The 24,356-nt window shown below is 42.9% G+C and overlaps 2 protein-coding genes across 4 annotated transcripts in view; one reads left to right on the forward strand and one right to left on the reverse strand.

Annotated features, from left to right (window-relative positions):
• The window catches only part of slc39a3 (solute carrier family 39 member 3), a 56,567-nt gene extending 53,437 nt beyond the window's left edge, over nucleotides 1-3,130 (reverse strand). For all 3 annotated transcript variants that reach the window (XM_079640016.1, XM_079640013.1, XM_079640014.1), the window contains exons 1-3: nucleotides 3,004-3,130; nucleotides 2,402-2,554; nucleotides 2,240-2,321 (exon numbers count right to left, since the gene is read on the reverse strand). The gene's annotated coding sequence lies outside the window, so the exon portion shown is untranslated. The remainder of the gene's footprint in view (nucleotides 1-2,239; nucleotides 2,322-2,401; nucleotides 2,555-3,003) is intronic.
• The window catches only part of LOC307013490 (uncharacterized protein), a 67,794-nt gene extending 45,631 nt beyond the window's left edge, over nucleotides 1-22,163 (forward strand). Inside the window, exons 8-17 of the mRNA XM_079640890.1 lie at nucleotides 3,936-4,109; nucleotides 4,543-4,583; nucleotides 4,779-4,819; nucleotides 12,888-12,953; nucleotides 13,245-13,291; nucleotides 13,692-13,909; nucleotides 14,764-15,023; nucleotides 15,570-15,683; nucleotides 15,802-15,937; nucleotides 21,262-22,163. Coding sequence (XP_079497016.1) covers nucleotides 3,936-4,109; nucleotides 4,543-4,583; nucleotides 4,779-4,819; nucleotides 12,888-12,953; nucleotides 13,245-13,291; nucleotides 13,692-13,909; nucleotides 14,764-15,023; nucleotides 15,570-15,683; nucleotides 15,802-15,937; nucleotides 21,262-21,608 — 1,444 coding nt within the window. The 3' untranslated portion in view covers nucleotides 21,609-22,163. The remainder of the gene's footprint in view (nucleotides 1-3,935; nucleotides 4,110-4,542; nucleotides 4,584-4,778; nucleotides 4,820-12,887; nucleotides 12,954-13,244; nucleotides 13,292-13,691; nucleotides 13,910-14,763; nucleotides 15,024-15,569; nucleotides 15,684-15,801; nucleotides 15,938-21,261) is intronic.
• Nucleotides 22,164-24,356: the final 2,193 nt, after the last annotated feature.

A 24,356-nucleotide genomic window follows, 5' to 3' on the forward strand; every position in this document is an offset into this window, starting at 1 on the left:
AGCTGCTCAGGAATGAATTGAGTAACCGCTGTAGGAAGTCTGGAGAGACGCTGCGTGCGTTGGCTAACGACGTGGAGAGTCTGACGCGGCGGGCGTATGCACACATGCCACCCGGAGTGCAGAGTGAGCTGGCACGTGATCAGTTCATCAGGGCTCTCCTCCCTGCGGACTTGAGGGTCGAGGTACAGCTGCAGCATCCACAGTCCTTGCAGGCGGCCTTGGAGATGGCTGTGGTGAGAGAGAATGTGTGGAGTGTGGCTGGTAGGAGCAACGGAGGGCCGGTACCACCGGCTGTGAGGAGCTGCAGAGAGGAGGAGAAGCCTGCATGGGTTACCGAGATGACTGAGCTGATAAGGGCTGTGTCTCTGCAGCCAACACGCAGGCCAAGTAACAGGGTCTGCTGGGGGTGTGGTCAGCCAGGACATTTTGCCAGAGACTGCCCCAAGGCACACCGGACCCAGGGAAACAACGTGGGGCCCGCATAAAGGGGAAGATGCGGAGCCAAGCCCAAAAAAAAACCAACCAAACCACAGCTGTATTGCCACCAACACAGACATCCGAGGAAGGAGCCCGACAGCACAGCCGGGGGAGCCAGGCTCTACGCCTTCCTGAAGAAGGTGAAAGCACATGCCTGGAGCCTGTCGTCGCGGTGGGCCGTGCTGGTGGTGGGGATTCCTGTTATGTCCCTGTCGCTGTGGAAGGGGTGCCCTGCTCTGCACTGGTGGACACAGGCTCTACAGTAACCCTGGTGAGAGCAGATGTGTTGTTTAGAGCCGACAGCTATGCGTCTACGCAGTCACAGGAGAGCTGGCACCTATGAAAGGAAAAGGCATGCTGACTGTGTCGGTGGGGGGAGTTGAAATGCAGTTGTGGCGTAGACAATGCTATATATGGGTGTGAGTGTGGGTGTAGAGTTCAGTGTGAGGATGAACCCACAAGCTGTACCTGTAACCTGTGAACGTGTGTGAACAAGAGAAGTTATTAAACCCCAATAACTTGAAGCCTGTTTCCGACTTTGTTCTGACTTCTTGTTTTCCCTTTGTAGAATGCTACAATATCATACATTTTCCGCGTGTTAACTAGGGAGGGGTACCGAGCCCCGGTATTAAACGGGCCCCGGGGCTGAATTATTAAAGACCGTAGTACCGTTAAGCTCCGACGTTATCGGTAATTTTATCGGTACTGGAGACATCTAAAAAAGATATGTCATATGTATTATTGCTACACAAACATTGTATTGCAGTTGTAGTGTCGCCAGCTCCCTTTCTAATACGCAAAAAGACAGCAAAATGTGTCCATGATTATTTTTAGTAGGCTATTTTCGATCTCTCTCCCCCGCCTGCTTGCGAGAGGGCGGGGCAGTTTACACACACGCAGCTGCTACATGCAGCAACACACACACACACGGAGGAGATGGCAGAGATAACGCGCGTGTGGGTGGTGTGGTTAAACTTTACCCGTCTCGATGCTCATTACCAAAAGTGCAATAAGAGTTTAGCATGTAAAGGCGGTAACACGAGCAATTTGTCTAAACATTTAGCAAAGTGCTCCACATGCAGACGGAGGAATGCACCGGGTTGGGCTGTCTTTCTAGTAGCTCTGTAGCCCCATCCATGAGTAACATTTCCACGTCAGGTGTTATGTATGCTAGCAGCAACACACGGAGTTAACTACATTATACAAACATGGGTTAATGATTAGAGGTAACTGAGTTATTTATTTTGTTAAAGTTTCAGCTATTCTGTTTACAGTTCTGTCATCAGATTATTTAATATGATTTGTTAAAACATTGTTGTTTCTTTTCTTCAAAGGCTTTATTATCATATGCAGTAGCTACAGTGTGGATATGGGAATTTATATTAACTCTTATTTGTTACGGTCAAAGTATGACTCCAAGTAAGGAAGCTCAGTTTATAAAATGTTTGCCTTGTTCCCAACAGGAAGTAAACGTGTTAAATAATTGGGTTCTACAGGCTCAAACTATCAATTCTCCTGAAAAACACATTTTGAATAAGAATATTAAACATTGAAATTGAGTAAGTTTGAAAATATATATAAATATTATACAGTAACATTTGATTCCAATGTACATTAACTAAATGTTAACTTAAAGACTGGAGACTGAAGAGGTTTTTCGCATACTGGCAAGATGTAGCCTACTTACCTTTCGTGAATAGAGATATGCATGTACAAACAGAACAGCAGACACATTTTAACACAAATCAAATAGAACATTTACCTGGTTCTCTCAGCTCCTCTGCAGACTCTTCCAGAGGCTCCACCAGGCGGGAGGACGGCTTCCGTCTAACTTCAACGTGGTGCTGTTTAACAGACATGTTGATTATTGTAGCGAACACACATTACTGTAAGTACAGAAAGATACTGGAGACAAAGAGTATACCTTATCTCGCGCTGCAGAAGGAGGCACCAACAGTTCAACTTCCCAGTAGTCTTCCTGGATCACCCCTCTGGCCGCATCACAGACTGGCCGACAGAGCAGTGTCCATGGCATTGAATGTGACATACCCCTCTTTTAGGAATCTGGTACCGCTATCTGTCTCAGTGTACACAGGAAATAAAAGCACACATGTGCATCACACACAGTCGGATGCATGCGAGTGAACTGACTTGACTTCCACAGTAAAAGGAAAACTCAGTTTGGCGACACACTGCTAACTACCAAGCAGCATTTGAAAATGTAGCGCGAACACCACCAACAAAAAAAATCTTCTGAACTACTAGTGCCCCACTGCCACATGTTTTATTCAAAACGGTGAATTTCGCCAACTGTTAACTAGTTTAAAGCAACTACTAAACCACTAAGTATTAGGCTACATGTTGTGTGTGCCTCGTCCATGACAGCAGGCTAAATGAGCAAGCACGCTAACTAGCTAAATTGCTAAGCTGAAACACTGACGTTAGCTAACATTTGTTTGATATCCACATTAAGCTGACAAGCTAACGGGGATGTACAGAGTTTATAAAGTACAAAAATATACTTACATGATTCAAAATCCACGAGTATAAGACAGGGGCCATGCACCTTTCTCTTCAACTGTAACCGGCTGCTTTTTTTCAAATATCTGTACCGTGCGCAAACTTCTCTGACGTCATCGGGGGCGTAGCCCACCTTTACTCACATTGTCCAGATACATTTTACTAGCTTTTCACAGGTTGTAGGTCAACACATTACTTTAGTTAACATTTACTTGGTGCTATGATTTAAATGTTCTTATCAAAATGAATATACAAAATTACTCCATAAATTCAAGTAACACATTAAATAATAGGAGAGATTTTGAGTAAAAGAAAAATATTAGTAATTTCTTGTATAATTTAAACACATAATCATAGTATTACTTACTAGAGCAAAACAAATCGTTCTTATCCGAGTGCAAGAGACAAGAACCAGGTTACTGACATGCTTTACTGTTCACCTGGTTACCTGGTCCTTGTCCAGCTGTCTGGAGCCAGCCCCATCCCTCCAGCAGCCGGCGCTCTAGCCACAGCCCACTGCCACAGTCATTTTGTTCATATTCTTATTTTTTCTAGTACTACATTTAGTCTGCAGCCATAAAAGTGGACTGTTTCTTAAAACATATAACTTAGATACCCACTGCTAGTTGTTAAAGTACATGTTATCTTGAGTAAATGGTCACATCTGAATAAAGAAGGTCATCTGAACTAATTTTAGTTTTACACTGATCTCTGAAGCATAAATGTGTTTCTTGCTTCCCATTCATTGCAATGTATTTTCACAGATAATAAACAGAAGGCTGATATTATGATGATCACAATAACAGAATGACAGTCACTGTAATTCAGGGAAAACCTCATTGATTAGGACACAGGAATGTTGAGCTACACTTAATAAACCTGAACATCTGATTGGATAATACATTGATTTGTATCCTCATCATGTTTTCTTTATTCAGACTGAGGGGCTGCAGGTTGTCAGAGATCAGCTGTTCTGCTCTGGCCTCAGCTCTGAAGTTCAACCCCTCCCACCTGAGAGAGCTGGACCTGAGAAACAACGATCTGAAGGTTTCAGGAGTGAAGCTGCTGAGAGATCTTCTGGAGAGTCCAGACTACAGACTGGAGACTCTCAGGTCAGTAAGGGGTCTCTGCTGGTTCAGCAGTATTGTATGAAACACAGGGAGGTGTTTCTCTCACTGGGGAATCACAACAGATCAGTGATGTTACCCACTGCCTGCAGGCTCTTTCATTCTTCCATAAATTATATATTGTAAGCTGAAAATGCAAAGCCACATTTAGTTAGTTAGCAACTTTCTAACAGACATATAGGATTTTACAGAAGAGTTTAAAAAGTAGTCTGTTTTGTTTCATGTCATGTTTTTAGTTTCTAATGAGCAGTTGCTTCCTGTCATGCAGCTGAGAGCTGTGGCAGGCAGTCGTAGTGTTTGCAGAGAAGATATGATGGGATGTAAAGCATGAGATCAGGACTCTGAAGCTGACTCAAAGAACAAACGCTTATTTTTTTTAACTGGATCTAAAACTGTTGGGTTGTGTTCATCCCTACAGGATCAATGGAGAGACGATCAAAGCCAAGATCCAGAAGACCTGTGAGTACTGAAACCATATCCTCCATTCATCAAGATATTGTACATCAAATCTGATCTTAAAAGGTCTTTATAGCACAACAACAATATATTTTAATTCCATTTTGTTGAAGCTCTATTCAATCATTTTGGCTGCTAATGTTTGTCTTTGTTCAACTTTAATTATTATTTGTCTGTGTCACCTCTTCTCTCCATCAGGTGACTCCGATGTGGAACAGGAAGTGAAGACAGACAGAAAGGTAAGAGAGGAGCAGTTGTACAGAATGGAGTCTATTTATTTCCCCACTGAATTAAAATATAATTGTTAGGGCTGTCAAGTTAAACAATAGAGCGATCGTAATTGATCTAGAAACCGTAAAGGAGACCTATCATGCTATATTTGAATAATATATTGTAGGGCCATACCTATATAAGGTATATTTATACGTTTTCTTTTTCAAAATACCAAACAGATGATGCATTTTACCCATGCCTCATTTCGGTCTATTTTTCTGAGTTGGCTATATAGGCGGAGCTCCTCGTCACTGACGTCAGAACAATTTCAAATCTGGATCAGTGTGTATCAGATCCGTTAAAGCCCCATTTTTAGAGATTTGGGTATGGAGGAAAATAGAGAGGGTTGTGTTTTCTGACACTTGGTGAGTTCCCTGGAACACCGGGGACACATATTCATGTAGAAAAGACGTAAAAAAGTGCATTTTGCATGATAGGTCCCCTTTAATGAGTCACAAGACAACCCAGTCTCACAAAAAAACGTGTAATAACTACGTTGGTCCACAACGTAGGACGTAGTATTTCTACAAAAACGGCTCTGAAATGGTAAGATCCCTACGTTTTTTTCACCATTCATTCCAATGGCTGGCGTCTATATCACGTGATCTTCACATTTCTCCCTGCAGAAAACATGGCCGAACTTAAGGTCAGAAGAGCTTTATTATTTATATTATATCATATATATATATATATGATTTATATTATATTATATATATTATATTTATATTTATTATTTTATTATATATTAATGCTGCCCATTATGGGCACAAGCAATTTTCCCCCATTTATTAATTATATGTTTTAAATGTGAGTGTTTCCTATCCCCTAAACCTCCAGGGATGTACACAGTTTAATACTGGCAACTTCTTATTATGGGAAATATGAAAACGTCTTTTAAAACTACAACTCCCAGCAGAGACGTGCCATAGAACATGTTGCGAAACACACAATAGTGTGTAGTTACTACACAGTTACTACATTTGTAGTTCTGGGGACGGGGTGGGTGAGGGGGTGGACCCGTTGAAATCCAGTTTTGGACAGTCTGACGTGGTTCCATCCCATTTCAAAGTGCTGTTCGACGCTCGGCGTAACCCTCGGCGCACACTCAAACATCCAGTCAGAGCTTGAGGACTATCACGGGGTTTGTCCATGGATGGGTTTGTCAAGCGAAGCGGAGAGAATACTTACTTCCGGGAGTAAAATTCTCTAAAGCAAATGAGCTGCTCCGACCCTCGGTCCTGACGGACTCCAACTTGTGTTTATTAATCAAACAAATAAATACACACAAGGATAATTATGTGTTATTGTTGAGTAGATTGAGAATTACACAGGGGAAATAACGTATCTATTGTGGTGATTGACATTATTCACCCACGGATTTATGGGTTAGGGTATTGTTCTGCACGGACATTTTAGTGAGCCGGACTTCCTGTCTCCGCCGGTCTGGTTTTGAGATGCTAAATAAAAGTCTAGCTTGTACCTTTGATACCCCGCCTCCGACTCCCATCTCTCGGCACCACACTATGCCACAATTTTAGATGCGGATTTTGTTAAACTAATACGTTTGCGCTGTGGACCAACATTGACGGGGAAGGGGGTAGCAATAAAGATAACACCATTTTACACAACATAACAGAAATAATATCGATAGCAGCGTCCCTAGCAACCACCTTGGTAACAATGAAAACGTTGGATGGACACAATTTCCTGAAGTAATCTTCGTAATAACTAGCAAACTAAAGATCATGTACATCCACTGCACACATAATCTGAAATAACAACTCATATTTCTCACATCAAATGACATCAAAACGCATTTTAATGGCCAAACTAACTTTAAAATAGGCATTTTACACCGAGAATAAAACGAAGTTCGGCCATGTTTTCTGCAGGGAGAAATGTGAAGATCACGTGATATAGACGCCAGCCATTGGAATGAATGGTGAAAAAAACTTAGGGATCTTACCATTTCAGAGCCGTTTTTGTAGAAATACTACGTCCTACGTTGTGGACCAACGTAGTTATTACACGTTTTGTTATGAAACTGGGTTGGAAAATCGGATTAACAAATTCGTACATTTTTATTTACCGGAGAAATAGGAAATATTCCTGTCGACTATGTTCTGAGTTTATCTTTCAACTTAAAAACAATCATAATGAAGGCTCTATAAAGACTGACATCATAAAGACATGTCAATTTATGTATTCAAATTGTTGTTATTGAGAAATTGAAGCCTACATAACCGCTGAGCGATGTCAGGGATGAAGAGCAATTTGCACTGCAGCTGCTGTGCTGCTTACTAACAATGTGAGCAGGTACGAGAGAAGATATAAATCACTATCTTAATACAAGTCTGTTCTAAAATACTACAGTTTAGTTTAATCACAGGTTATCAATGTGATTAACGGGATTACATGTTTTAATTGATTGAGACTGCTTGTAGTTGTTGGTAAATGTTTGATGGCCTCAAGACAATTCTTTGAGCTCAGATTTATTTATTTACCGTTTATTTAATGTGGGTGTGTTTGAGACGAGGGGCGTGGGGGCTTTCAGAAAACCACAAACATGCAGCTCATGAGAGACTTTCTAAAGCAGCAATCATTCATATTCAATGAAATGACTCAATAGCGTAAAGCTTTCTTTTATGAACTTAGTTTATTGAGTGTTGAACACAAATGGACAGGAATGACAGAGCAGTTGGAATTGACAGTGTCACATTACAGTTGTGCAGATCATGACATACGATACATTACAACAACAAAACAAACAGTCGGCTTGGTCATTCAAGGGTTCAAGGGTTCAAGGTTTCAAGGGTTCAAGGGTTCAAGGTTTCAAGGGCTCAAGGTTTCAAGGGTTCAAGGTTTCAAGGTTTCAAGGGTTTTACGGTCATTTGTGCAGCAGCTACAGTGAAGTTATGACAATGAAAATCTGAAGTCAGGCTCCTCCAACAGAGCAACACAATAAACAGATACAATAACACAAGTAAATAAAATAAAATAGAATATAATAGAAACAGAATATTATAGAAACAGAATATTATAGAAACTGTGCAGAATAGTCTATTTGGAATGTTGGTATATATGATAAATGTGAGTTGCAAACAGATGAATGTTATTTATGTTGTTTCAAAGTTCAGGTGTTTAACAGTCTTCTGGCCTGTGGGATCAAACTGTCCCTGAGTCTGGTGGTTTAGTCCGGATGCTGCGGTACCGCCTGCCAGACGGCAGCAGGCTGAACAGTTTGTGGCTGGGGTGATGGGGGTCTTTGATAATCCTGAGGGTTTTCTTCCTGAGCCGCTGGGAGTAAAGATCCTCCATGGAGGGCAGCTCCGTCCTGGTGATGTTCTCTGCAGTTTTCACCACCCTCTGTAAAGCCTTACGACTGAGGGCGGTGCAGCCAGTCAGGATGCTCTCTATGGAGCACCTGAAGGTCAGGATGCTCTCTATGGAGCACCTGAAGGTCAGGATGCTCTCTATGGAGCATCTGAAGGTCAGGATGCTCTCTGTGGAGCACCTGAAGGTCAGGATGCTCTCTATGGAGCACCTGAAGGTCAGGATGCTCTCTATGGAGCACCTGAAGAAGGTCAGGATGCTCTCTATGGAGCACCTGAAGAAGGTCAGGATGCTCTCTATGGAGCACCTGAAGAAGGTCAGGATGCTCTCTATGGAGCACCTGAAGAAGGTCAGGATGCTCTCTATGGAGCACCTGAAGGTCAGGATGCTCTCTATGGAGCACCTGAAGGTCAGGATGCTCTCTATGGAGCACCTGTAGAAGGTCAGTATACTCTCTATGGAGCACCTGAAGAAGGTCAGGATGCTCTCTATGGAGCACCTGAAGAAGGTCAGGATGCTCTCTATGGAGCACCTGAAGGTCAGGATGCTCTCTATGGTGCACCTGAAGGTCAGGATGCTCTCTATGGAGCACCTGAAGAAGGTCAGGATGCTCTCTATGGAGCACCTGAAGAAGGTCAGGATGCTCTCTATGGAGCACCTGAAGGTCAGGATGCTCTCTATGGTGCACCTGAAGGCCAGGATGCTCTCTATGGAGCACCTGTAGTAGGTCAGGATGCTCTCTATGGTGCACCTGAAGGTCAGGATCCTCTCTATGGAGCACCTGTAGAAGGTCAGGATGCTCTCTATGGAGCACCTGAAGGTCAGGATGCTATCTATGGAGCACCTGAAGAAGGTCAGGATGCTCTCTATGGAGCACCTGTAGAAGGTCAGGATCCTCTCTATGGAGCACCTGTAGGAGGTCAGGATGCTCTCTATGGAGCACCTGAAGGAGGTCAGGATCCTCTCTATGGAGCACCTGTAGAAGGTCAGGATGCTCTATATGGAGCACCTGAAGGTCAGGATGCTCTCTATGGAGCACCTGAAGGAGGTCAGGATCCTCTCTATGGAGCACCTGAAGGAGGTCAGGATCCTCTCTATGGAGCACCTGAAGGAGGTCAGGATGCTCTATATGGAGCACCTGAAGGTCAGGATGCTCTCTATGGAGCACCTGTAGAAGGTCAGGATGCTCTCTATGGAGCACCTGAAGGTCAGGATGCTCTCTATGGAGCACCTGAAGGTCAGGATGCTCTCTATGGAGCACCTGTAGAAGGTCAGGATGCTCTCTATGGAGCACCTGTAGAAGGTCAGGATGCTCTCTATGGAGCACCTGAAGGTCAGGATGCTCTCTATGGAGCACCTGTAGAAGGTCAGGACGCTCTCTATGGAGCACCTGTAGTAGGTCAGGATGCTCTCTATGGAGCACCTGAAGGTCAGGATGCTCTCTATGGAGCACCTGAAGGTCAGGATGCTCTCTATGGAGCACTTGAAGGTCAGGATGCTCTCTATGGAGCACCTGAAGGTCAGGATGCTCTCTATGGAGCACCTGTAGAAGGTCAGGATGCTCTCTATGGAGCACCTGAAGGTCAGGATGCTCTCTATGGAGCACCTGTAGAAGGTCAGGATGCTCTCTATGGAGCACCTGAAGGAGGTCAGGATGCTCTCTATGGAGCACCTGAAGGAGGTCAGGATCCTCTCTATGGAGCACCTGAAGGAGGTCAGGATCCTCTCTATGGAGCACCTGAAGGAGGTCAGGATCCTCTCTATGGAGCACCTGAAGGAGGTCAGGATCCTCTCTATGGTGCACCTGAAGGTCAGGGTCCTCTCTATGGAGCACCTGAAGGTCAGGATGCTCTCTATGGTGCACCTGTAGAAGGTCAGGGCAGTGTGGATGGTGAGGGCTATGGCATCGTCTGTGGACCTGTTTGCTCTGTAGGCAAACTGCAGGGGGTCCAGGGAGTCAGGGAGGGAGGAGGTGATGAAGGGTTTGACTAACCGCTCAAAGCACTTCATGATGATGGAGGTGAGTGCTACTGGGCGGTAGTCGTTGAGGCTGGTGATTATTGTCTTCTTGGGGACAGGAACGATGGTGGAGTGTTTGAAGCATGTGGGGGCTACAGACTGCAGCAGGGACCTGTTGAAGATGTCTGTGAACGCCTCTGCCAGCTGAGCTGCACACACCCTGAGAACACGGCCAGGGATACCATCAGGTCCAGGAGCCTTGTGAGTTAACCCTTTTAAAGGATTTGCACACATCTGCCCTGTTTAAAACAAAAGGGCGGGGATCCTGGTCCTTCTGTGCCTCAACAGCCTGGCTGCTCTCAAAGCGTGCAAAAAAGCTGTTCAGCTCATCTGGGAGAGATGCACACGCAGACAGTCCCGCAGCACCCCCTGCTGCTCCTTTGTAGTCTGTCATTGTTCTTTGTCCCGCCCACATGTTCCTGGTGTTACAGCCTTTGAAGTCAGACTCCACTTTGTCTCTGTATTGTCTCTTTGCACTGCTGATTGCTCTCCGGCAAAAGACAAGCATTTGCATGTTTAATTGTGGGTGATGTGTGAGAGAACCATGGAGTGTGTGTACATCAGAGATGCCTCAATTGACATGTAATCTCTGGTGAACCTAACATTTGACAGACTGAATTTGACCCTATTACATAATCTTTGAACCTGAGCCTTGAAATTGAGTGTTGAATCAATCATGACTCCGAGGTATTGGATAGTGACACCACCTGTAGCCTCTCCCCTGATACAAAAATATCTGTCTCAACACAAGAGGACTTTGTTTTGGTGAAGAAGATGCATACTGATTTACAAATATTTAGCTGCAAAAAGCATTGTTCCAACCAAGTTGTTACATGAACCATGGTGTTTGTCAGTTCATTAGCCACTTGTGTCATATTGCTTTCATTTACATTACAGTGTCATCTGCATACATTTGGAGGTTTGTGTCAGGACATACAGATGGTAAATTATTTATATAGAGCGAAAATAGTAATGGTCCCAGGATTGAACCTTGTGGGACCCCTGTCGAAAGATGAAGGTCAGCAGATTCATGATTTTGAACTCTCACATACTGAGATCGGTTAAACAAATAAGATGCTATCCATTTAAGTGTTTTGATTTGATTTGTTCTGTGAAAGAATAGTTGGCGGCCTCTGTTGACTATTTGGCCCTAAAGCCAAACTGCACTGGATGCAGAGAACATGTACTAGTGTTTAAATGGTCAATGATTTGCTCAGACACAAGTTTCTCAGCAACCTTTGACGCTGTAGGAAGGATATTAATTGCCTCTAGTAGACATGGGGTCTCCACTTTTAAATATTTGGATAACTATAGCCAGCTTCCAAACACTTGGAAACATTCCCTGACAGAAGGAGAGGTTAATCATTTTGGCAATAGGATAAGAAAGTGTTGTGCTGAGATATTTTAGCATAACCATGTCCATGCCAAGTATATCCTTTGTTCTAAATGCTTTAAGAGATCCTATCACTTTTGTAACTTCAGATTCAGTGATATTTCTTATGCTGAAAGCCGGCTCAATTGTATTAACATAACAAAAATGTGTGCAGTCAGGTGAGAAACACTGTGCAATGGTTAAAACAGAATCAATGAAGTAGTTTAAAACTTCAACTATGTCAGCTGGATTGTTTATAAGCTTTCCATTTACTTCAAGCAGTTTTTCTTCCCTATATTTATTTCCAGTGAATAGTTTGAACTGTTTCCAGATCATTTTAGAATTTCCCCTGCCTTGTCTATTATAATCTAGAAGAAGTCTGCCTTAGCCCTCTGTAACTTCTTAATGACTTTGTTCCTCAGCATAGCAAAGTGATGCCTGTCATGGCTTGATTTAGTTTTGATGGATTTGTTTTAGGACTAGATCACGTTCATTCATTAGTTTTAAAATATTCTAATTTATCCAAGGGACAGTGTTTTTCTTATTTTTTGCTTGAATTTGCAATTGAAATCTCTGATAGTGCTCTCTAATGATTTTGAGAACATTCTTCTTCGTGGTCTATTCCCAGTAAAAGATCATCCCATTTATGTGTTGAACAGCATTTTTAAAGGTCTCATATTTGTTTTTTGGGAATACAATAAGAAAGATTTTTCCTGAATGAAAGGCTACATCGCCTCTTGGTTAGGTTCCTGGCGACTAAAATCATATTGTGGTCAGAGAGACCAGTTAACCTGTAAACCATATTAAAATATTTAAAAATTCTCTCTGGTTTGTTACAAAAAACTAGATCAATTTGATTCCTGGTGGAATGAGTGATTCTTGTAGGTCCATTGATCAGTTGCACAAGGTCAAAGTTATCGGTTTAAGATTCTTCTAGCAGATTTATCCTCCCAGTTGATGTTAAAATCGGCCATTATAATAACTTCTTTTTAAAATTACATTCTCTTAATAATTTCCTAAAATTCTCATTAAAAAGATTGTTTGAAGAAGGAGGCAATAAATAGCTATTAAAATAAATGATATTTGTCTTGACAAAGTTATATTGACACCAAACCATTCTAATTCATTGCAATTACAATTAATTTCATTGCAATGGATGCTATCCCGATTGGCTGGTAATACTGTGCTGTGATTGGCTGGTAATACTGTGCTGTGATTGGCTGGTACTACTTAGTGATAAGAGTTTACAGGTATTTTTAGAGTTTACAGGTATTTTCTTAATGTAATTGGTGTCTTATTATTTGTATCAGGCACAACAGCTGGGAGCAAGAAGAGAACATCCTGGACCCCAGACTGCTGGCAGCGTTCCACAAGAGGTGTGTGTGTGTGTGTGTGTGTGTGTGTGTGTGTGTGTGTGTGTGTGTGTGTGTGTGTGTGTGTGTGTGTGTGTGTGTGTGTGTGTGTGTGTGTGTGTGTGTGTGTGTGTGTGTGTGTGTGTGTGTGTGTGTGTGTTGGTACTGCTGTGACATGACATTTAAATTGACAATGTACTCAGATGATCCAGAATAATTTGCATTTTCAAATTGGTCTGAATATGTTCTGGAATTGTGATTTGGTTTCATGGAGCTAGAACTTAACTTGATTTCTAATAACTTTGTTTGTTACAGGCTCCTGAATCCTTCTCACCTGAACTCACAACTGAGTCTTCATACAGGTAATCCTATAACATGACCAAACATTATTTTAAACACATTACAAATATATATACAAAATGTTGTGTTTGATTTCATGTCTTTCACCTTGAGGTATTGCATCCAATCTCTTTCTAACAGACATAAATAAAATAATGCCTCTGTGTGTAGGAAGGATTGTTTTCTTGTACCAGTCTAGATCCTCGCTGGACTAGACATTTTATTAATTTAATGAAAGTGTGTGTGCACACACATTCTGATGCATGTGGACACATCTTCAGTCATGTTCCTGTAATCATCAGGTGTTTCAGATCTTTCAACAAACCCTCCTCCAGGTCAGACTCCAGCTGGATGAACACCTGTCAGTCAGAACACAGGCCAGTGAAGGCTTGTTGTAGTAACTTGTCTCTTGTGTGTCTACAGGTTCAGGTGTCCTGGTCCAGGTGAGTTCCAGTGTGCTTCGACTGGCCTGGTGTTCGTCATGGCTCAGGAGGCGGAGCTTCTGTACAGGACGGTCCCTTGGGAGGAGAGCCTCCTCCAATCAGCTGGCAAGCAGGCAGCAGGGCCGCTGTTCGAGGTGGAGAGTTCTGATGAAGCTGCGGTCGTCCAGCTCCACCTGCCACACAGCGAGACAGAGGATGGTAAAGACCTCTAGTGTTAACAAATATACACTTATATAATGTTTCTGTGGCACCTTTTAATATCCACTACCGCTCAAGAGTTATGAATCAGCTTTATTAAACTTGTAACAAAGATAGCAACAGTATAATGCAGAGACCAAATCTGTTCTTTACATTCAAATAGTTTTGTCCCCAAAAGAAGAAGAATGAAATGATTAAACATCCATTTAGTCGATGTGTTTCATGACATCATTGATCATTATTGAAGCAGACGATGCAGTGCAGCTCTAAACACTGAGTTGGATTGTCTTTGGGCCCTCTGCAGTCTCCTCTCTGTAATATTAAAGAGATTTAAACTGTGATTGGTCAGTCCACAGCATGCTCAGCTGCTAACAGTGCTAACTCAACGCTAGCTCTCTGTTACTGTTCTGATGCTAAGCTAGCAGTTTGAATAATTCTTACTTTGTTATCCATCCGTTGCTCTTTCTGCTCTTCACATTGTCAGTCTGGCTGAAGCATGAACAAAACAAAACAACAGACAACAACATTTATAAGTTAGACTTTCTACGCCCTGCAAGCTTTAGAAAACTCTTCACACATCTAGAGAATCACTCAGACATGAGACCGGACTCAGTCAAGCTGTTCTGGCTGCAGATTACAAACATAACAGTAAATGCTCCTTTCCAGAAAGATCACAGGGGGCAGAACAATAATGAAACATTAAAATAAAAGGTGAAGGATATAAACTGGAACATCCCAGTGAGGCTCCAAAGTGAATGACATTAGATGAACATTAGCTCTGAACTAAAGTGGTGGGACATTGAATATGATGAAGCTGTTTCAAAGCAACAGATGACCAGCTCTTTGCTCCACAGCGCTGCTCCTGGACGGCCTGTTGTCTGTCGTCCACATCACTGACGAAGGCCTGAGCATCTTGGAGCCGCTGGAGGTCACACCCACTCACGTGGTGGTGAACGTGCTTCACCTCTCTTCCTTTGGCCTGGTCTGGGATCGATTGAAAAGGCTTCTACAGAAGCGGATAAAAGGCCAGATTCTGCTGTTCCTGCGACCCCCGTTCGGAGAGAAGCAAATACTGGATGTATTTCTGCTGCAGAAAAACGTCCTTAAGGAGGAGGTAAAGTCAGCCTCTATTCATGCTCACTGTCAGACGAGACACTTGATTTTAACCACTGATGTTTCCACAGAGAGAGTAAGATCTATCTGAACTGAATCGTCAGATGGTTCGATGGTTGTTGCTTTTTTGGATTCTCTCTCAGCTTGTCTGTCTGTGTCATTTGTGATACTTAAGGCATTATGGTAAACACAGCTGACACTCCTGAGATGGATCACGTGATCTCATCCTTACTCACCATGTGTTGACGCTCGGGCAGCAGTCTTTTGTGTTTCAAAGACTAATGCGTTAAGTATTCTATATTCCACATCCCTGTTAAAAATAACAGTATTCCTCAATAGCTTATATCCAAGAATTAAAATATCAATTTTAAATTTCCCGATACAGAGAGCCATAAATCCTTATTATTATGTTTGTAATTGATTGTAAATCTCATCACTCTGCGGAGCAGGTCCGTCACCATTTGTTGTGTTTAGATGTTATCTTTAAATCAATGTTCCCTGACTGTGAGAGCATGAACTAAAGTGATACAAAATCCTGTTACTGAAGGTTGCTGTCAAACAAGGAAGTGCTGTGCTCATCAAGATCTCTTCCCGCTGTAAGCTGGACATTGATCACAGTTACAGTGTGCACTGTGATGAAGCCTCCCGCATTCAGCCTGAGGTGAGTCACTGATGCTCCTCTAAAGAAACACAATGACAATTAACACACATTTATCTGCATGTGGATTCACCATCAGGAAAGAAACAGATCAACTTGAACTTCTGCTTCTGGTTTCCAGCATGAAACATTTGATTCAAGTGTTGGACCAAATTACCATCCGACATTTGAAGTTTTCCTGAAGACGAGCACAGAGACAGTGGATTTGGAGGTCCTAGGTGGAAATGAAGTCTGGAAACGGCACGTGCCACTGGAAGGTACTGACTCCAGTGATAGGCTGGATATACAATAGAGAGTTTAGCTTTAATTTTCCATCTCATGTCGATCTCTGTTAATGCTCCATGCGGTTGGCAGCGCATCATTACTACTTCAAAAACACAATTACACCTTCTGCTACTAGAAGTCTCTGTATGTAAACAATAGTCAAAGCTGGAGCTGGTGGTGGTTCTGAAGCAGCGTGGAGTGTCAGACTTCAGCTTCTCCCGGTTAGAATACCTTCAGTGTTCCTGGTTCAGGATGTTTTTAATGTCTCCTCTTATATAGACCGGTAAAAACTCTGAATGAAGCAGTTTGGTGTTTAAAAATCACAGTTTCTCCCTGCATGCTGTTCGGCTGACGCTAACATGTCATAAGTGTATTCTGAAATTGTGTTTACAAACTGGATACAAAGTCAGTTTATGACCTTTGGCAGACAACATCGACGCATGACTAAAGGGAATACACAATGTCATATATTCATTAAAATATATAACAATGGAGTTGTCGTTTTTAGACATTTTAATGTTACATAAAATAACTTTGAAGTGAAGAAAAATCCCCCCACTGGGAATGTTGAGGAACATAAATATCTCTTTTTCTCTGAGGGGGAAAGTCATTCACAGAGTACATGTTATCTGTTTGCTGAGTGAACACGTTTTTTTAATTTATAACTTGTTGATCTTCCTGGTCCAAGACGGAACATTTCCCAGAGAAATGTCCCAGCAGAGAGCAGAGTCCCAGCAGAGAGCAGAGTCCCAGCAGAGAGTAGAGACCCAGCAGAGAGTAGAGACCCAGCAGAGAGTAGAGTCCCAGCAGAGAGCAGAGACCCAGCAGAGGACAGAGTCCCAGCAGAGGACAGAGTCTCAGCAGAGAGTAGAGTCCCAGCAGAGAGCAGAGTCCCAGGAGAGAGCAGAGACCCAGCAGAGGACAGAGTCCCAGCAGAGGACAGAGTCTCAGCAGAGAGTAGAGTCCCAGCAGAGAGCAGAGTCCCAGGAGAGAGCAGAGACCCAGCAGAGGACAGAGTCTCAGCAGAGGACAGAGTCTCAGCTGAGAGCAGAGTCCCAGCAGAGAGCAGCGTCCCAGCAGAGAGCAGAGACCCAGCAGAGGACAGAGTCTCAGCAGAGGACAGAGTCTCAGCTGAGAGCAGAGACCCAGCAGAGAGGAGAGACCCAGCAGAGGACAGAGTCCCAGCAGAGAGCAGAGACCCAGCAGAGGACAGAGTCTCAGCAGAGAGTAGCGTCCCAGTAGAGGACAGAGTCCCAGCAGAGAGCAGAGTCCCAGCAGAGAGCAGCGTCCCAGCAGAGAGCAGCGTCCCAGCAGAGGACAGAGTCCCAGCAGAAAGCAGAGTCCCAGCAGAGAGCAGCGTCCCAGCAGAGGACAGAGTCCCAGCAGAAAGCAGAGTCCCAGCAGAAAGCAGAGTCCCAGCAGAGAGCAGCGTCCCAGCAGAGAGCAGAGTCCCAGCAGAGAGCAGAGTCCCAGCAGAGAGCAGCGTCCCAGCAGAGGACAGAGTCCCAGCAGAAAGCAGAGTCCCAGCAGAAAGCAGAGTCCCAGCAGAGAGCAGCGTCCCAGCAGAGGACAGAGTCCCAGCAGAGGACAGAGTCCCAGCAGAGAGCAGCGTCCCAGCAGAGAGCAGAGTCCCATCAGAGCACAGAGTCCCAGCAGAGGACAGAGTCCCAGCAGAGAGCAGAGTCCCAGCAGAGAGCAGAGTCCCAGCAGAGGACAGAGTCCCAGCAGAGAGCAGAGTCCCAGCAGAGAGCAGAGTCCCAGCAGAGGACAGAGTCCCAGCAGAGAGCAGAGTCCCTGCAGAGAGCAGAGTCCCAGCAGAGAGCAGAGTCCCAGCAGAGAGCAGAGTCCCAGCAGAGAGCAGAGTCCCAGCAGAGGACAGAGTCCCAGCAGAGAGCAGAGTCCCAGCAGAGAGCAGAGTCCCAGCAGACCAGAGGCTCGGTGGCTCAGTTCGGACACAGTTCATTAAGAGAGTGTCTCAAGCTGTTCTGGAGCAGCTTCTGGATAAACTTCTTGAGCGGGAAGTGATCACTTATTCTGAAATGATGTCAGCCAGAGTCAAAACCCAATTTGAAAAAGCCCGAGAGGTGGTGGACACGGTGCGAAGAAAAGGAGCTGCAGCCAGCAGGGTTCTGATCGATGCTCTCCGAGAGATAGACACGTGTCTTTACGGGGAGCTCGGCTTGAGCTGAAGCAAACGTGTGATGAGTGGAATCTCTAGATCAGCCGCCTGGTGTATAATCTCATCTTTTGGTACAAACGATAATAAACGATGTATGAATGATAAACTAATAGCGGTAGCACTGTCACATCATCCTATGAGGAAAATGCTTTTCAGCGTTTATGATTTGGTTGCGGCTGTAGCTCAAAGGCAAGTGATAAATGATATGGTGATGTAATCATTTAGTAGTAGACTTGTAAGAGTTTTTATCTTTGTAGTTTATTGCATTTACTCTAAGTTGAGAATAATGTAATGTTATATAAATAATTTTGAAAAAAGTTTGGTTAAGCGGTTTGGTGTTTACAAATCACAGTTTCTCCCTGCATGCTGTTCGGCTGATGCTAACATGTACCCAGCTTGTTCCTCTGATTTACCTAAGATGCAGACGTCCCATAATTAAAATCCTTCACCGAGTTAAAATATACATTTAAAAAGCACCAAGATCTCATAAGTGTATGGTGAAATTGTGGTTACACACTGGACACAAAGTCAGTTAAAGAACTTTGGCAGACAACGTCGACGCATGAGACCAGATGAAATGCACCGTAACCTTCATTATAATGCTTTATCAGTCCCCTCCAAAACTATTGGAACAGCGAGGCCAATTGCTTTATTTTTGCTGAATACTGAAAATAATTAGGTTTGACATCAAAAGATGAATATGAGAAAAAAGGTCAGTATTTCAGCTTTTCATTCCAGGTATTTACATCTAGGTCTGTTAAACAACTGAGAAGATAGCTCCTTTTGTTTAAACCCACCTTATACTATCCTCTACCATTCAAAAGTTATAAAGCCGCTTTATTAACAGTGATGCAAATTAGTCGCTTTTCGGTGCCTCCCGCTTTTTTAACGCTGATTTGGGTGACTTGTGTAATTCGTGGAGAACCGAAGAGTTTTCGTTTTGGGGGGGGGGGGTGGGGGGGGTGTCCGTCAGTCCGTCCGTTAGTCCGTCCGACTGGCGGATAACTTCTCACTTCAAAAAAGAAGAAGAAATCTAGATCGCAAAATAATTAAACAAGCACACCCGTTTTTCCTGGCCAAGGACAGGTTCCTTGAACACAACACGAGCGTAACGTGTCTTCACGTGGTTATGTCTCGTCTGAAAGGAGTGTAGACTAGAGTGCTTACGGAGAGCACCGGAACGCCGCTCCAGCTCTTCAAATATTGCAGTACCCATAAGGAGCCGTACACATGCCGCAGTGTTTGCGTGGCTGTCTTTAGTTGTAAGCACAGTGGCGATCTGTTGTTATTAGCATCTGGTTAGCTAGCTATGCTAACGAATTTAAAGAGCTTTTCTACAACCAGGTGGAAGAGAGCTCTCTACTGAGAGGCTCAAATAACCTCAGCTCAGTGAGGTTAAGGCACACATTGATATGATCATTATAGTTATTAATGAGACATTAGAGACTAAATGAAAAACAGGTATAAAATACTATATGACAGTAACAAAAAAGTTGTTAAAAATAACAAGAATAGAGTTTAAAAAGGGAGTGATTTGTAAAATATCCAAAAAGAAAAATCTGCTTACAGTTCTGTTTCAAATGGGTGTTGAGAGATGTACCATTGATCTCCTCATGTTGCCCTCAAAGTGCACCAGATTGATGCTTTTAACTTCAATATTTAAAAAAATCTTCCCGGGGGAACATCCCCCCGGACCCCCCTAGAGGAGGTGAGGTCCCCCCCACTTAAATCATGTTCATATGGATACTAAATATATTTGCACACATCTTGTGTCCATATCTTTCTGTTTTGGTGGTCATGCCACACCGTGTGATTTTTGTTTTTTTAAGCAGAGGTTGAGTTCAATAATTTATACGGCCCTCGGAGGATGTTGTAAAAATGTAAAGGAAAAAGGTTCCCCCTGCTGTAAATAATAATAAAAACCCTTGATTTATAACTTAACATCTCTGTCTCCTATTGATCTGAGTAAATTATAAAGAACAGCCAGTTCATTGAAGCATTATAGCACAGGCCTTTGTCAGATGGTATATTACGCTGTTTTTTTCCTGCTTCGAATAGTTCGCTCTTTTTTCACCATACTTGTGTTTGCATCACTGATTAAACTAGTTTAACAAAGATAGCAACAGTATAATTCAGAGTAGTCCTGTAGTCGAGACCACTTTATCCGAGACCAAGACATTAGCAAGGCTGGAGAGTAGCAAGACCAAGACAAGGCAAAGACTTTAAGAGGGCGAGACCGAGTCAAGACCGGAACCAGACTACAGTGAATCCAACACTACATGATACTCTAACAAGACCATGTGTAAGATACCAGAGTCAATTTGATCTGAAAGATCAACATCATCATAAAAAGACACACATACGTAAGATATCAATTCAACTTCATCATATTTATTCAAAAAGTTATCCTTTTCATATAAAAACAATGAAATAGTAAGAACATAATATAAAACATCATAATAAACATTTTACGGTATATAGGTCTATTCAACAAACAAAAAACAACCAGGAACCACTTTTACACACACACACACACACACACACACACACACACACACACACACACACACACACACACACACACACACACACACACACACACACACACACACACACACACACACACACACACACACACACACACACACACACACACACTACTACATTAATCACAGAACCTGCTGCCACTCCACCTCTCCCTGTTCACACACACTCTTGTAGTGAAGACGTCGCGAAGTGTATGTGTATGTGTGTGTGTGTGTGTGTGTGAAAAAGGGGTTTCCTTCATCCTGTGTGTGTGTGTGCGTGTGTGCGTGTGCGTGTGCGTGTGTGTGTGTGTCTGTGTGTGTGTGTGTGTGTGTGTGTGTGTGTGTCTGTGTGTGTGTGTGTACAAAAGTGGTTCCTGGTTGGTTTGTTTTTTGTTTGTTGCATAGACCTATATTCCGTAAAATGTATATTATGATGTTTTATATTATGTTCTTAATATTTAATTGTTTTTATATGAAAATGCTACATATTATAAGTTCAAGTGAACAGAAATCCACCTCTGGAAATGTTGAGTTACTTTAATTTTTAAGAGATCTGTTAAATGTGATTGTTGGTTATTCAAAAAAAGTATTTTCCCTGTTTATCCTCCAGGTCCAAGGCGTGAATTATCCCAGAGAAATGTCCCAGCAGAGAGCAGAGACCCAGCAGACCAGTGGCTGTTCTCAGTTCGGACAGAGTTCGTTAACAGAATGACTGAAACTGTCCTCAACGATCTTCTGGATAAACTCCTTGAGTCTGGAGTGATCAGGATATCTGAAATGGAGTCAGCCAGAACCGAATCCCAAAATAAGGGAGCACTAGAAGGAGCACGAGAGCTGCTGGACGCGGTGCAAAAAAAAGGAGTAGAGGCCAGCAAGGTTCTGATCAAAGCTCTCCGTGAGCTGTACCCGCTTCTTTACAAAGAGCTAAACAAGAAAAACCTTGTGGGGTTTGTTTGAAAGCCCCTGCTAGTTTTGCACGTTGCTACCTGTAACTAGAGATGGGTGTCAGGTACTGAATTGTTACCGGTACCTGATTGGTCAGGTGATGTGGCCGTCTGACCGCCGTCAGCCAGCAGCGCAGACCCTAAAGCCACCTTTTCTTTTATTAATTTTATACAAAAACATATATGAACATCATATATTTTTAATACAAACCAATTGACATCAGGGGGAGACACATGTTATAAAAACAAATTCTATAACTGTCCAAGTCTGTTCATACCGTGTACTTCCTGTCTGTCTTCTTCTGCTGTTCCCTTTAATGTTTACTTCCTGTCTGTCTTCTTCTGCTGTTCCCTTTAGTGTTTACTTCCTGTCTGTCTTCTTCTGCTGCTCCCTTTAGTGTTTACTTCCTGTCCGTCTGTTTAATTACTTTTTTTGCACTTACTGAGAGAAAAGAGGAGGATTTAAACACAGAAATGTTAAATTTAATATGTGATTCAACTTGTAACACTGTTCAAACTGCCTCTGTGAATAAATTCATTATTATTAAAAAGATGAATTAAAAACAAAGTAAGCTTCTTCAAAATATTTATACACACACACACACACACACACACACACACACACACACACACACACACACACACACACACACACACACACACACACACACACAATTGTAGTTGAGTTTTGACAGCATCCATCAAACTAGATGTTTTGCCTTAATGGTCTGTTTTCTAATATTTCTGTGTTTCTGAACCACGTCTGTGTCTGCATATAATGTTCGTATTTAGTCTCCTCAGGGTTCCCGCGGGGTCTTAAAAAGTCTTACATTTGACTGTATCTGAATGTAAGGCCTTAAAAAGGTCTTAAATATGATCAAAAATATAAGAAAGGTCTTAAATATGATTTAGAAGGTCTTAAAAAAGATCGGATTTGAAAGGTACTTCTGTGTTGCGATAGCGACTAAATGTGTTTTGGGGGAAATGTCCGGGCTGCAAAGTAACCAGTACGGTAATAGCCTTTCAGTTCCCCCCAACAATTTGTATTGAATTAAATCAACATGGAACAAGTAATCACTAGCTTTGTTTCCCCCGGCCCCTTATTGGAGAACACCCAGCTAGTAACCTAGCAACCAAGCTTCAGCTTGCGGCAGTCAGAAACTCATGTATCTTCAAATCTACTTACAAATTAATATGGGGAAGTGTCAGTTCAACCGTATTTGGTTGGAAAACATCTAATTTAGTGCTTGGTTGAAACCAGTGGAGGGGAACGTGTTGGAAGCCCGCCGCACTATTTGCAAAAGAAATAAGCGTTTGTTTTGCTAATGTAGCGTTGGCTAGTGGAGCGTTAGCTAGTGCAGCAGCTCCCGCAACAACACGGTTATGGCTAGAAAGGATCCGTCTTGTGTAAAACTCTCGCGAGAGTTTGGCTGAATGTCACGTGGCTGAATGTTTACGTTTGGCAGGCAGCCTTTCAGTTCCGATCGTTAACATCAGTTGGCCACAGCAAATGATGGTGAGAAGCTAAACTATCTATTAATTATGTCAATAACAGGGAGTGTGATTGTTAAAATAGGGTGTTAGCGGTCTTGCTGGTGTTCAAAGAAGAATGACAACACTGTAGATCACCAACACTATGGTTTATTTTTTATTCACAGGCAAGTCAACGTTGTCGCAGTAAAAGTCCCAAGATAGCCCCTGGTGCAATAAAATGTTCCCTTGCAGTGTTTTACTATTAAGTCTGATGTTTCTCTATTAATATTGCTGCTTCATTAATGTGTATGTTGCATCATGTTACTGCTGTAGATGTGTTTCCGAGCCGCTCCGATTACAACGAGAACGTGACGTCATATTTACACTAGACGGATCCTTTCTAGCCATAACCCAACAACACCGGGGGACCTCCGGGCGACGTTTGGGTCGATGTCAACCCTAAAAGCGGAGGTGCTGTAGACGCTAAATACCGTAGCTAAACACCAATCATACAACAGCAACGATGAAATAGTGTAGTCAATTTAATTTTAGGGGTAATTTCTCAAAATGTTCCCCGTGTGGTTTAATCACCATTACAATAGCCCCACCTAAAATAATTTCCACCAGCCGCCACTGCTGTCCACACTCACAACAACGGCCTACAGAGATAAATAAACCAACAACTGTATTCGCCATGACACAGACAGTCTGTGGTTTGTAATTGTTTAACTTCTGTCTAGTTTCTGAACAGATATGAGGAGCTGTGAGCTCTGAGGGCTAACAGCTAAAGGCTGATGTTGGTTTTGTGTTTCGCATTGAAGATGACGTCACGGCTCCGCCTACACTGCGTTACTAGAGTTACTGCCCCACATACTAAACTGTAATGGAAACGCAGCTTAAAGTGAGCCAGTCCTAACAAGGCCTAGCCATACCGTACTAAGCCGAGTGAGGCCCTGCAGTGGAAAAGCGCCATTAGTCGTCTCATTTAGCACTTGTCAGCAACATGCTATTGATGCACATACTTGTCAATCTTTCATTGTGTTGGATCCCCTGCTGTAGATACAGTGTTGAACTTCGCTTTCTGATCATTTTCCTAAAAAAGCATCTAATAAACATTTGATGGTACGTCCAAAAATGTAAAAGATATCAAAATGTAAAACACGTTGACATAAAAAGTATTTCTCAGTTCATGAATGCATGAATTGGTAAAGAAAATCTTTGTCTAATAACTGCCACAGGTTTTTATCCCCTAGTCTGCACTGCTGACGTTTTCCCGATACAATAAAAC

Source organism: Notothenia rossii, assembly GCF_949606895.1.
Source record: "Notothenia rossii genome assembly, chromosome: 7".
Classification (NCBI taxonomy): Eukaryota; Metazoa; Chordata; class Actinopteri; order Perciformes; family Nototheniidae; genus Notothenia; species Notothenia rossii.